Source organism: Salvia splendens, chromosome 4 (assembly GCF_004379255.2).
Source record: "Salvia splendens isolate huo1 chromosome 4, SspV2, whole genome shotgun sequence".
NCBI lineage: Eukaryota > Viridiplantae > Streptophyta > Magnoliopsida > Lamiales > Lamiaceae > Salvia > Salvia splendens.
Genome location: NC_056035.1, coordinates 5,738,041 through 5,752,051, shown reverse-complemented (window position 1 = coordinate 5,752,051; position 14,011 = coordinate 5,738,041). Strand labels below are relative to the sequence as shown.

General features: G+C 41.6%; 3 protein-coding genes across 3 annotated transcripts; 1 reads left to right on the top strand and 2 right to left on the bottom strand.

Annotated features, from left to right (window-relative positions):
* The first annotated feature begins 804 nt into the window (after positions 1 to 804).
* On the top strand, positions 805 to 4,916 carry LOC121801494 (protein NRT1/ PTR FAMILY 4.6-like). Its single transcript, XM_042200996.1, has 5 exons — positions 805 to 1,156; positions 1,245 to 1,344; positions 1,657 to 1,874; positions 2,894 to 3,334; positions 3,728 to 4,916. Exons 1-5 carry the CDS (start codon positions 1,154 to 1,156, stop codon positions 4,736 to 4,738), a joined length of 1,773 nt encoding a protein of 590 aa, XP_042056930.1. The 5' UTR covers positions 805 to 1,153; the 3' UTR covers positions 4,739 to 4,916.
* Positions 4,917 to 5,271: 355 nt separating this feature from the next.
* On the bottom strand, positions 5,272 to 7,091 carry LOC121799110 (aldehyde oxidase GLOX-like). The gene has a single exon (XM_042198448.1). It carries the CDS (start codon positions 7,042 to 7,044, stop codon positions 5,410 to 5,412), a length of 1,635 nt encoding a protein of 544 aa, XP_042054382.1. The 5' UTR covers positions 7,045 to 7,091; the 3' UTR covers positions 5,272 to 5,409.
* A 3,105-nt stretch (positions 7,092 to 10,196) lies between these two features.
* LOC121798132 (protein TWIN LOV 1-like) lies at positions 10,197 to 13,875 on the bottom strand. The gene is made up of 7 exons (XM_042196980.1): positions 12,641 to 13,875; positions 11,993 to 12,200; positions 11,827 to 11,891; positions 11,639 to 11,718; positions 11,411 to 11,466; positions 11,258 to 11,321; positions 10,197 to 10,527 (listed from the first exon to the last, which is right to left on the bottom strand). Exons 1-7 carry the CDS (start codon positions 13,206 to 13,208, stop codon positions 10,381 to 10,383), a joined length of 1,188 nt encoding a protein of 395 aa, XP_042052914.1. The 5' UTR covers positions 13,209 to 13,875; the 3' UTR covers positions 10,197 to 10,380.
* Between the last annotated feature and the right edge of the window lie 136 nt (positions 13,876 to 14,011).

Sequence of the window (14,011 nt, the reverse complement as noted above, 5' to 3'; positions counted from 1 at the left end):
TGAATAATGCACACCGACTAATAATGCACCACTATAGTGTAATAATGCAGATCATCACAACCATCCAATTCAAGGATCTAAGGGTTGTGATTAAAAAGAACATTGGACTGAAAAGCTGCGAAGGACCTTAACACACCCCTTTATTTATATAATACTAGTAATTTTAACTTATTAGCGAATATAAAGTTATTAAAATACTTCTGCATTTAGAAAAAAATTGTTTGGGCTCATATATGATGGTCTCTAGAGTGGATGAATTATCGAAAACATATATTATGGTTCTTAACTAAATTAAAGAGTATTTTTGGTCTCGGATTCAACAAAATCAAATTTTAAATTTGGTGCAGTAATAGACTAGTAGCAATTCAAAAGAAATGTAAGCGTATATATGCTCGACCAATCTTAATTACTTTCGGTCATAAAAAAGGATATCGTCGATTGTACGAAGTAGACAGGAATTTTGACTAGCTTTAGTTTTAATTAAAATCACATTCTCTGGCCCAATTTTGAAAAAAAAAATGTTTCCGTTAATTGCAATGTATCTGATCAAGAACTTTCATTTTCAATTTCGATATCTAATCACAATTCACAAGGCATATATATATAAATCATATGTTCAATGCCCTTCTTTTGGGGAAATCTCCAACTATGCTTATTCCTCGCTCAACTTATAAAAAACTTTAAAATCATACTACTATATTTTTGATTACATATTCTATAAGGCAAATTACAAATATTTTTCCAGTACAATAATAATAATAATAATCGACATGCGATCTGTCTTTATAGCAAGTATTAATGACTACAGCCTTTGGATTATGTAATATAGAGTGTTGGAATGATGATATTAAATTTAACCTATGGATTATGCAATATAGAGTTGGCATCTTACTAATATTTAATGAATTTAATAATTTAGGCGTCCATTCACGGAGGTGCAGCAACATGTGACACTAGAACCGCACACTGTTCCTTTTCTGCCCTCCAATTATATAAGAATATTAATCCTTACAAATCCAGTACAAACCCAACCTTTTATTTTCCCATTGTCACATATTGCATCTTCCCACCACTGATCATCCCTCTTCTCTCTCTCTCTCTCAACTTATCATTCCTTCAAAATACTTTCATCTAGAGAGAGAGAGAGAGAGCTATGGTAAGTGCCTTTGTTGGCTCATTCTCTTGCATAGTTTGAAATTTGGAAAAACTAAGCGATGGTTGATTAAGTGGTGTTTGGTTGTCAGGAAATGGAAAACCAATTATGGGAGGGATATGTTGATTGGAGAGGCAAAGCTGCTGTGAGAACCAAACATGGCGGTATGAGAGCTGCCGTCTTTGTTTTAGGTAAGTAATATTAAAATATAGTACTATATATAACCAAAACCATATAGTAATATATATGTACTATATACATCTCAACCACACACTGTCACACACACTCAACGTGAAGAAGACCCCAAAAAAGGCCACTTGGAGTTGTGTGAATTCTTGCATGATCCCAACCAATTAACTTCACTTTTTAAACACTTTTCACAACACAACAAAAACGTACAAATCAAGTATGCTATTTCAATATCACAAATTATAACTTAATTGATTTAATGTTTGGATATATATATATATATATATATATATATATATATATTTGATGATCAGTTGTGGAGGTATTGGAGAATCTGGCGTACCTGGCGAATGCAAGCAACTTGGTGTTGTACCTTACGCAATACATGCATTTTTCGCCGTCGCAGGCGGCCAACTCCGTCACCAATTTCATGGGAACGGCGTTTCTTTTAGCCCTACTTGGTGGCTTCTTATCCGACGCTTTCTTCACCACATACAATATCTACATAATTAGTGCCCTTACTGAGTTCCTGGTCAGTATTTTACGCCTTTATTTCCTTTTAAATAATTAATTTATGTTTTACTACTTACTACTACTCATTAAAATAGAATTAAAATACTTTACAATTAGTGCTAACACATCGAACGTGAATTTAATATGCTTACAGTCCTAATCAATACTAACAATTAGTGACAGTATATTATTAATTGCTTCTTTCAATGTAATTTAGAGCAACTCAATCGAAAATAGTAATCCATAAAACTTGTATGAAAGCCGCAATTTATTGCTTTTTGTGCGTAAATAAAGACAAAGGCAAACTAACTTTTATAGTAGTGCTGAGAAAATATCTTATTTTGTTTATGATTTCCTTGCTTATTTTTTGTTATCATTTAACATGATAAGACATCATGTTTCATGCCTAAAGGCCCTCGACCAATAGATTATTGCCACTAGTTATGATCACTTTTTATTCCCTACCCTTCACGTAACACTTGTGACGCGTATAATGGATTAGCTCATACAAAGACTACATTTTTATTTGTGTAGAATATAGAAATGCTTGCACTAAGCTTATAAGTAATTTGCATTTAGATGAGTACATTGGGGCTAGATAGTTCGAATCAAAAGTGATGTAATAATAAAATATAAAGGATAAATCGAACACCTAAAATTATAAGTATATTAGAATAGAATATATCAAAACTCATTCTTATATTTAAACGCATAATAATTATGGTTTAATTACTTAAGTGCTCTAAGTGCAATTTATGTAGTAATATTCTAGTGCAGTTAATATCTTATTTACATGTAACTAGTGCTAGGCAAACATTCTAGATTTCCACCATTTATTTTTTTATCTAATACTACTTCATATTTGACAGTACATACACTGCACATAGGGTATTATATATTGCAATAAAAATTAAATAATAAGTGTTATGTATTTTAATAGTATAAAAAGTTTTGATATTAACCCTATCCATTTTCAACATGTCTATCTGATTTAGTTAAAAAATTTGCTACAACCACCAAAATGTGTGTATGTGACAGGGTCTAATATTATTGACAATGCAAGCAAAGTCAAGTTCCCTACAACCCCCAAAATGTGACAAAAAACAAGAAGAAATGCAATGTCAACAAGTTGGTGGTGCAAAGGCTGCACTTCTCTTCTCAGGGCTATATCTGGTGGCGCTGGGCGTGGGCGGGATCAAGGGTTCCTTGCCGGCCCACGGAGCCGAGCAGTTTGACGGCAGCACGCCACGTGGCAGGAAGCAGAGATCGAGTTTCTTCAACTACTTCGTCTTCTCCCTCGCCGCTGGGTCCCTCATCGCCGTCACATTAGTGGTCTGGATCGAAGACAACATTGGTTGGCAATGGGGATTCGGAATCTCCACACTCACCATACTTTTGTCCATACCCATGTTTCTAGCTGGTTCCAGCTTTTATAGGAACAAGATCCCTCTTGGAAGCCCTCTCACCACCATATCTAAGGTATCTTCTTCTACATTATTTATTTTAATTCACGAAGTTTGGTCAAATTCTCATAACCTTAGAAATTTAAATATTAAATCACGAAGTTTCAGTTTTGTCTAATCTTATCCCATTCGTGAACAAATTGACGTCTTTTGTGTTTGGTGGAGTTAAAAACGACATTATTTCAGTAAATAAGAAAGAAATAATAACATAAAGAAAAATGACGAGTGAAATGATCGAAATCACGAAATAATTGTTTTGTCAATATCATTCAAGGTGAAATGATCGAACTTTTTTGTTGTTGGATCGGTTGACCAACCTTCCATTGAACTGGCCCACGTATAAAATCCGTATTTTTTGCTAGTTAATATTTGAGTCTATGTTAGCTGATCCATTCTGATATCATGACAGGTCTTGGTGGCGTCGTTGCTGAACTCATGCACGGCTACAAGTTCCAGCAACGCCGTGGCAAGCATGTCGAGCAGCCCACCGCAGTGCAAGGAAGAAGAAGACGACGAAAGCGGAGACAGAACCTCTAAACCCGAATCCCCATCGGAAAGCCTCAAATTCCTCAACAGAGCAGCAGCAAACACAGAATCATCCAAGCTAAAATGCACAGTGCAGCAAGTCGAGGAAGTGAAGATAGTGTTCAAATCCCTCCCAATCTTCGCTTGCACCATAGTCCTCAACTGCTGCCTCGCCCAGCTCTCCACCTTCTCGGTCCAGCAAGCCGCCACCATGAACACCCGCCTCGGCCCCCTGAAGCTCCCCCCGGCCTCCCTCCCCGTCTTCCCCGTCGTCTTCATCATGATCATCGCCCCTCTCTACGACCACGCCATCGTCCCCTTGGCCCGCCGCATCGCCAAATCCGAGATGGGGATTTCCCACCTCCAACGCATCGGCGCCGGACTAGTCATCTCCGTCGTCGCCATGGCCGCCGCCGCGCTAGTCGAGACCAAGCGCAGGACAGCCGCTCACGATAAACTCGACTCGGACTCTCCTCTGCCGCTGACGTTTCTCTGGATCGCGTTTCAGTACCTTCTCCTCGGATCGGCTGACCTGTTCACGTTAGCAGGGCTGCTTGAGTTCTTCTTCACGGAGGCGCCGTTTAGCATGAGATCGCTCGCGACTTCCTTGTCCTTCGCGTCGCTCGCGATGGGGTATTACCTCAGCACGGTCATCGTGTCGGTCGTGAACAGCATCACGGCTCGCGCCGGCGGCGAGCCGTGGCTCGCCGGAGCAAATTTGAATCACTACCAGCTGCATAGGTTTTACTGGCTAATGTGCGCCTTGAGCGGTTTGAACTTTTTGCATTATCTTTTTTGGGCTAATAAGTATAAGTACAGATCGGATGCGCAGCCACAGCCTGATCACGGTGGCCGTGGCGTTGCGAGTTCACCGGAGGGACGGGACATTGGTTAGAATGGTGCCGCATTAGGCCTTTTTTAATTAACAATTTGATGTATATAGGTCACTTAATGCTGTGTGTAAGATCATGTGTGAATTTCTAAATTTCCCATGTTACTTTTTTTTATCTTGCATCAACCAACATGGCAGACACTGCTTATGTCTGGATCAAATTTATTCTAATTGTCAGAAATTAAATTTTCGTGGCTAAAATGGGCCATGCATAATGCAACTGGCTCATAATGTAGCACGTACAATTATTTCCTTGTAGGGGTCGCTGTATTAACATATAACTTGACTCATTAATAGACCATGATTTCAAAAAAAGAACAAGAAACATGAAAGACGATGATTTCTTTTATAATCACCCCACTTTGATATGAGGATCGCGTGTAACATCTCCCTACTACACACAAACATGATGTTAAGAGATGTTATAGGTGATCTCACTTGCCCACTTCATGCAATTTACAATAGTATCTCATTACTACTTAATCAAAATTATGAATATAATTATGTAAATATAAAGCGACAAAAATCACATCAGATAAACTGACCATATGAAACAATTAAAAACACCAGGAAGTTAACTTACATAATATTCATAATTTCGTTGAATGAATTATTTATCAAGCAATTTGAAAATCAAGAATCCATGCATGGAATGAATTTGCTATGGAGAATAACTATTTAATTCTAATCCAAACAGAATGGCTAGGGACTCCGTGATGCACCACAAACACCATATAATACCCCGGGGGTGCAACGTTAGCAGTTGGAGGCGCATGCACAATAACCCTATGCGTCAGGGAAAACATCTGTTGTACATCGGCAACGTACAACACCAGCAGCCTTTGGTTCATGGCGAAGGAGTGTGTATTGAAGGCGGGTGCAACCATTGTTACCGTGAACTCCCCCTCCGGATCCTCCATCAAGCTGAACGTGACTGAGAATCTCTGGCCGTAGGATACGGTCAACCCATCTGCGGGGCCCTCCACCGACAGAATCGAAGGGCGGAGATGCGTGCGCTCCGATCCCAAGTACGGTGGCGAAAAGGCTTCTAGGCTGAGCTCCGTAGGGTACCTTACGCCTGTGAACTTGTACAGCACGTGCGGGTTGCTTCCCCCAACTAAAATCCTGCCATCTGGCAGCAACGTGGCTGCTGAGTGGTACAGCCTCGGTATTGTGGTGGGATTCAGCACACTGAATCTCTTCCTCACGTCGGGCTCGTTCGTGCGGTAGAGGAGCGGGTGCAAAACCGGGTCAACCGCCGAGTCCCACCCGGCGGTTCCCTTTCCAGCTCCGTTGAGAATAATGACGTCACCGGTTGGTAAAACAATCATATCGGGCATGACCCGACCCATCGGCATGAACTCCATTCTCCACTCCGGATCCGGATCCGTGACACGTAAGCGGCCACACGTTCTCGAAGCGGCCACGTAGATCCCCTCCGCCGCCTTCGTGTAAGCGCCGCCCATCGCGCCGCCGCACACCATGACCTCCACGGCGGAGATCTGAGGGCTCAGCCTAATCGGAAGCATCGCCGACGACCCCGTCGCCGGATAGCTCCTCTTCTCGCCTGGAATCGGCGGGAATTGCCGTAAAACCTTGTTGATTTTGTAATCCAGCAAAACGGAGCGCTGATTCGCGAAGACGAATAGGTTTCCGTCGGGGAGGAGGTGCAGGAAGGGGTAAAGATTGTTCTCCTCCTTGAAATCGGTGGTTTCGACCAAGAAACGGAAGTAGAAAACGGAATGTTGAGGGTTCTTGGGGAAGAACTCGTAGCTGAAGGCCTTTCTGCCGCCGACGACGATCAAGCGGCCGTCGGGGAGAATGCTGTCGGAGGAGTACCATCGCTGGACGGAGAGATTCTGGGGGAGCTCGATCCAGTCGCAGAGCTCGTCGTCGCAGGGGGTGAAGGTGCGGACCTTGTGGTCGCCGCCGTGGTAGCCGCCGGTCTGGATGAGGGCGCCGTCGGGGCTGAGGGCGCCGGATGAGCACCAGACGTCGGTGAGGACCATGAGGGGGCGGTAGGTGTTGGAAGCGACATCGTAGAGGATGGAGTGGGCGGTGCAGTCCTCGGAAACTACTTCGTCGTTGTGGCGGCATTTGCCGAAGGGGAGGGTGAGTTGGGAGGGGCCGAAGTCGGTGCGGTCGAAGATGATCACTTTGTCGTTGTGTAGAAGCTGCATGTGCATGGCGGAGATGCCCACTGATCGGTGGAGGAGAGCCCATTCTCCGCCGCCGCTGTCAAGGTGTGGTGAGGAGAGAGTGAGGAGTGAGAGGAGGAAGATGAGAGAGGGAGTGAAATGACACGCCATGGGATCTTTTGAAGGTTAAGGTGTGAGATTGGAACTTTTTTTATAGTGAGTGAGGCCATCCACAACGCTGTTCCTATACCGTTCCTATACCGTTCCTTAAACCACTATTTGAGGGCCCCACTGTACTTTTTTACTCCATTCCTTAACTAAGGAACGGAACCTGCAACCCTCCGTTCCTTAACCGTTCCTTAAATTACTATTCATTCTATTTCAATTTTTATTTTTATTTCCAACTAAATTAAATTAAATAAACACACTTTATTAAAAAACAAACATACTTTATTAAAAAACAAACATACTTTATTAAAAAACACACAATATTAAAAAAAATTACAACTTAAACTTAAAAAAATTAAAAAAAACACACAATTCAAATCCTAAAAAAATAAAAAACACACAATAAAAAACACACAATTAAACGTGGGAAAATAAAAAAACTACTCCGCCGGCGAATCATCCTCCGGAGGCGGTCAAGGTTTAGGGGGAGGGGGAAGACCAAGTAGTCCTGCCATATGCACAATTCCGTTCCACCAGGCCGTGTATTGGGCGTACGAGAAGCGGGAAGTGTCCGCCATTGTGGCGGTTATGTACGCCACCATAAGTGTGTTCGAGCCTCCTTGTGAGCCCGATCCCGAGGCCGACTGGCTTGATTCTCCTCGGCCCTTCCTCGCTCTAGCCGCTTTCGCCGCCTTCGTCCCTTGCGGACGACGGCGCCCACGGCTAGATCCCTCGTACTCGGCGGCCGTAACCCCAACCTCCTGCGTGCCACGATCACTGGGCGCATCGGTGTCACCAGACGAGTACTGGCCGCTCGTCGTGTGCTTCGTCCGCTTTGAGGTTGATCCCGAGCTGGAGCGGACACCACCGGCCCACCTTTCCTCGTCCTTGACGAGCTGCCAAATATCAACATATTTGAACTGTACACCGGTGTCCTGGTGGAAGGCGCGCATAGCCGCCCTCAGTATGTCGGCGCCCGAAGCTCCGCTTTGGTAGTGCGCCGCTTCGGTGGAGTAGATCCCGCAGAATTTTTTGACCTGTAAATCGACTCGGCCAAAGTGAGCACGAAGCATTGTATATTTGCGCTTCCGGGCCCCTTTCGGCTTAGTCTCGTGGTAGACATCACGGACCTTTTCCCAGAAGCACTTGGCGGCTTGTTGGTTGCCGACGATGGGATCATATGAGACGGTGAGCCAGGCGGTGTACACCGCCTTTGTTTCTTCGTTGGTGTAGGGATGCCGGCCCAGATCCTCCGGCTCCTCCTCCTCATCCTCCTCGGGTGCCTCAGACGCAGCCCTGTAGCTTCCACCGCCTCGGCCTCCTCCCTGAGTGGGTTCAACGGGGATATCCTCCCGAATCTGGGACAAACCCTGGGAAAGCCGCGAGCCGGAGCCTCGAGCGTAGGCATCCACATCGAAAGTGGGTGGTTGGTACCCACCCGGCGTCGCCGACCCCTGCGTGCCCGGCGTCGATGACCCAGAACCACCAAGTGTGTTGTACATGGTCTCCCAATCGCCGAACGCGTTGAGATCCCACCCTCCGGCGCCGCCACCACCGTAATTGCCGTCGCCGGACATTTTTTGAAGAGATAGAATATGAAAATTGGAGAGAAATTGATGTTGATGTAGGAAGAATAGATGTGTAGTTGTGTATAAAATGAATGAATTAGGTGTATTTATAGAATAAGAAAATAAAAATAAAAATTAAAAAAATTAAGAAAAAGTTAAAAAAAACGGTAATGTTACCGTTTAAAAAAAATTTTTTTTTTAAAAAATTCGATTTTTATAAAAAAAAAATAATTATTGCGTCATTGCTGACGTGTCCCACTCGCGGGCCGGCGAGTGGGAAGCACGCACGCACGGGGATCGGCCACGTCGCCCAGGCGCGTGGCGGCTTGTTCCGTGCCGCGTTACGTGCCGTCGGCACCCGGCACGGAATGGGAACGGGACGGGAGCGGAATGCAGCGCCGCAACGCGTTCCGCGGCGAAACCGTTCCGGCGGAACGGCACGCGGAACGCCTTCGGCACGCGTTGCGGGTGCTCTGATGGACTTAATAGAGTCAAAGAAATGTAGTAGTATTTCTTTTCTTTTTTCTCTTTTTCAATAGTGGAGGGTTGGTATATATATTGCTCTGAAATCAACACAAATTCACTAATTATTTTGTTTGTCAAATTGAGTACATCCATTGGTTCTGATACAATAATACTCCAGTATGTTTTAGGATCTCTTGCTATTATTCAAAATATAAAGATATCCAAAAAATAAAAGGCATGTTTTGAGTCAAGCACAAACGGAGTATTTAACTTTATACAAGAAATAGGTAAAAAATTTAATATAATGTGAGTTTTTTTTAAATATATTTTCTCTATCCCACAAAAATAATGACTTTGAGAACGACATAAGTTTTAATTCAAAATTAATAGAAATAAACAATTGAGAGTGTTGTTAGCGAAAAATGAAGCTTATCTTATAGTTAAGAGAGAAACACTTTCCAAAATTGAAAGTGAAGACTATTATTTAAGGACGGAGAGTGTATTAATTTTGCAGAAGCTTGTGAGAGTACTAATTTAGTGGAGTGTGGGATTCAATAGAAAAAAATGAGTATGTATATTTTCTTTTATTGATAGACTCCTCAAAAGGACAAAATATATCTTTTATTCTCTAACATAGTTTTAGGATTTAGCCGAGGAGAAGAAAAGAAAGAAAAAATATCCAAAATGTGGAGTACTACTAGTCAACTGTCCCTCTGTTATATTTATTGTGGTATTTTATTTATAACTGTATCGAACTTTAGAAGTCCAAGTGTATTAAATTTTGTAGAATTTATTTCTGTTTCTTACTAATAGCTTGGTGAAATCACCATCACACTGCATAAAAAAAAACTGATTTACTACCAGCCATTTATAACCATATTTAGTTAAACTCAGAATATCACCATTGGTTGTGCAAACATGGCATGTTTTGATCTTCGTCCATTCTTCCATCATTAAGGGTTTAGGAACGAACTTATCTGATTAGTTCATCTCATAAAGTTATTCTTAATATCATTATTCCATTAACAAATCCAAAATGAAGCACGCTACATATCTTAGCTGATAGTCTGATGCAATAAAAATGGTTTAAATCGGTGAGAGCTAAAATAGGCTTGGGCCAGAGACAGGAAATTAACCACACTATATATTTCTCAATATAGTAGTAGGAGTATAACATAAAAAACAAAGATAAAATCACATTTAAGTGATCGCATATGATATGACTATTCCAATATTGTCAAGGTTGAACCACAAATAAAAAGAAAAATCCTGTTGCTGCAGTTGAGATAAGATGGTTCTTCTCCAACTATGACGTACTGGCGCCCATTGACAACCCCCTCACAGCAACTTTGACGGCGCCCACGACGCTGAGCTGTCTCATCTCCGGGCTCAACCCGTGTCTATTGTCATTATTGCAACGGTCGTCTATCTGGATTCCAACAAAGAATGCTACCTGCACGTTCCGACACCATACCAAATCGACGAAGTTGAAGTTATCAAGAAAGAAATGTGTACTACTACTATTTAACAGTATCTTAAAAGCAAAAACACATTCTAGGAAGAGGAAAAAGTTCTCAGTCGAAATGTCACAGTCGACATGTTGGTCAGTTCCAGTTATGTAAGAAAGGCACAGATCACCTATAGGGGTTAAACAATCGCCCCGTGAATGGTGTGTGGGGGGTGAATTAATGAAGATTCACTCATGTGCCTTGCATTTAATTCTTGTAAGGCTGAGGCAACTTGTGACTGAGAAACTCAACTAAAAAGGGAGACTGGCCCCTCTTAATAAAGATCATGTATTGGAGAAAGACCAAGTATTGACAGAAGAGACGACAAGTAGACCGTTTAGATAGCTTGTCCCGTTAAATTAGCTGAACTATGTCTGAGCTATGAATTTATTTGAATAATTTCTCTGACCATTTGATTGTGCATTGGTCAAATTAATTTCTACGAATACATGATGAAGAGCACCGTGTGAAGGTAATTTAATGGGAAGAAATGCTTTATTAGAATGCAGATCAACTAAACAAAAGCATCTTTCCTAAGGTACATGACGAAATTTATGTTTGCAAAAATAGATTTAATGCAAAATTACAGATAGAAAAGTTTTATTTATCATTGGACAGTGATAAGAACTATTTGAAAGATATTAGCATCTCTTATTGACACACGAATAAAAATACCTTTCCCGATGCGTTCCGCACTGGAGAAATGTGAAGAAAATTCCAAAAAGTTGTCCTATCTTTTCTGCAAGCAGCAATTAAGAAGTAAGGTCATATGTCGAAGACTTTTCAATGAAGTAATCTGTTATGTGAGATGCGATGCGAGTCATCAACCTGTAGTTTAGGATACGTACTGTACAAGCTTGCTCATTTCGAATGCATTCCTTTATCTGCAAATTTAAAAGCAGAAATTACATCTTCTAACTTATGGCATGGCCGGAGCATAGGTAAGCAAATTTTTAGAAATGATACCTAACTAATCACAAGTATGAGCAGAGCCAGTTCTTCTCAGGGAGTTAAATGTTTATGATCAAAAACAAATTATTGAAAATGTTTCTTTACCTCAAATTGTGTACTTGGGTCTGTTTGAGTCCCACTCAAGAACCGGCAATTTCGCCCCAGTACTTCAGGCCTAGCATAGCCTGTCCCGGAAGAAGGGAGGTTCATATTTGATCAGATTGAGCATATTTATTCTGAATATAGAAGACTTCTCATTTGATAAGATGATAGTGATCAGCTAAATTACATACCCGTCAGTTTCAGGAAAGCCTCACTCGCATACACTATAGGCATGTCAGGTAAGAGCGCATTCGTTCTGTAATGTAGCATGTCACCATGAAAAGGTGGTCAGCTAAAGGACGTATGCTAAAGATTATTTATATGAAGAAAGGATCATGTGGATATGAACGAACTCACAATACAAAGCTTTGTTTGATTCTACCGAGAGATATACTTAAGGAGGAAACAAGACGTTCATTTCCAGTTGGACAGCATCTTTTTCTGGTGACGAATCTGCCTGTTAACTCGCTGTAGTTTATCAGAACAGACAAGATATAGTTAATTGCAGAATTGGCCTTTGTTTTCTCCCACTCATTCGCTTCACAAGGCTCATTGATCTCATCTTCTGCAATATTAGAATAAGTTGCAATGTGTCAGCACCCGGTTTTCATAATTCGTTACATTACATAGTCTGTGGGAAAGGGGGGTGGAGACGTTGGTAAATGCTCGTCAAATTTATAGTTGTAAAGGGTACGTATGAGATGAATCAGCTTGATCACTGCAACAAACTAAGCTTAGTATATATACAGAAACAAACAAACCACTCAACCAGCAAAGCCATGTAAATGTTGACACATAATTAAATTGCAATTAGCAATTCTCTCAATGATATGAATTGTAGATACAAATGAGCAAAACAACAATCAATGTGGCATCCAACATTAGTTCACAACTCAAATAGCAATCAATTCAGCATTAAACATTAGATTTTAACTCAAATAGCAACCATTGCAGCATCACACATATACCATCTCAACAACATCAAGCCTCATATGCAAAACTAACCTTGATCATCAAGGCTTGAAACCGACTCCACGGAGGATGCACGTCCCCGTTCCAAAATCGAATCCGAACAAACTTCCCTCCTACAACACCTGAAAACAGTCTCACGAACCCCGCCCCCATCTTCACACTCACTCCTGAGCCGGAGTCCAGACAACCTAGGCCTCCTCGAGAGAGGCATCTGAACCCCCACAAAATTAATCACCCTATCATCCTCCTTACTGAAAACAGGACACATCTGGAACAACATCCAAAAGGGGGTCCCATCCTTCCTATAATTCAACAAACTAATCTGCACACCCCTCTCCTCCCTAATCGCCTCGCGAATCGCCATAACCGACCTCCTATCCGTCTCCGGGCCCTGGAACATCCTCCCGTTCCTCCCAACCACCTCCTCTCTAGAGTAACCAACCATTTTCAAGAATCCATTTGAAGCAAACACAATAGGGTGCCCAGGAACACAAGGATCGGTTATAGTAAAACAATCAGGGAGTTCATTCAGAACTTCCCTCGCCCACACAGAGTATCTCAAGTCAAATGACTCCCCACCCAATCCCAGTTGTGATTCCATCTCAAATACAGCAACTTCCCCTCAAAGATTAAATCTTTATGCCCAAAACTCAACCCCAATCTCAACCCCAATCCCATGTGTCGCTATCACCTTTCGGGAAGCTCAATTAACGGTTTCGAGTTTCAACCCATAAGCAGCAAGAAACATAATAACCATGGAGAAAATTCAAGGTCTTGATAATACTAAAAAAAAGCACACAGATTTTTCAGAAATTTGTGGATGGAAAAGGACATGCAATAGGAAGTGGTAAAATATTGGTAAACAATTATTGAGGGTTTTAGCCATACAAGGAAACGGTGGTTGAGGGGTGTGTGTAGTGGTTTTTTGTGTGTGCGAGACTGATTGAAGAAATTGAGAGAGAGAAACAAGATTATAAATATGAGTTGATTGTTGTGAGAGGAAATATCTTGAGCATGGAATGAACTAAAAGAGTTGAGATGTACCCATCAATCGCTTTAGTTGCATGAATTAAACTGATTTCAAAAAAACTTGAATTCTAATAGGAGTACCTCAGAGATGAGGAGAGTTGCAGTGATGACTTCGCAAGCTAGCTAGCAACTATGGAGAATCACAAAATGGGCAGAATTTTAGCTCTTTGATAATTCAATCACGTGAATGAATTTTTCTTTTCTTTCCACTTTTTGTTTTTTGTTTCTCGAAGTGGGATAACAACCAAAACTTACTTCTTCACTTAAACTAACTTAACTTGTTTTCTGAAAAAATAATATAATTGCCAGTTATCGATCATGATTATTGAAAAAAAAATGTTTGTATACTACCTTTTTTCTATTAGAAGGTATCAA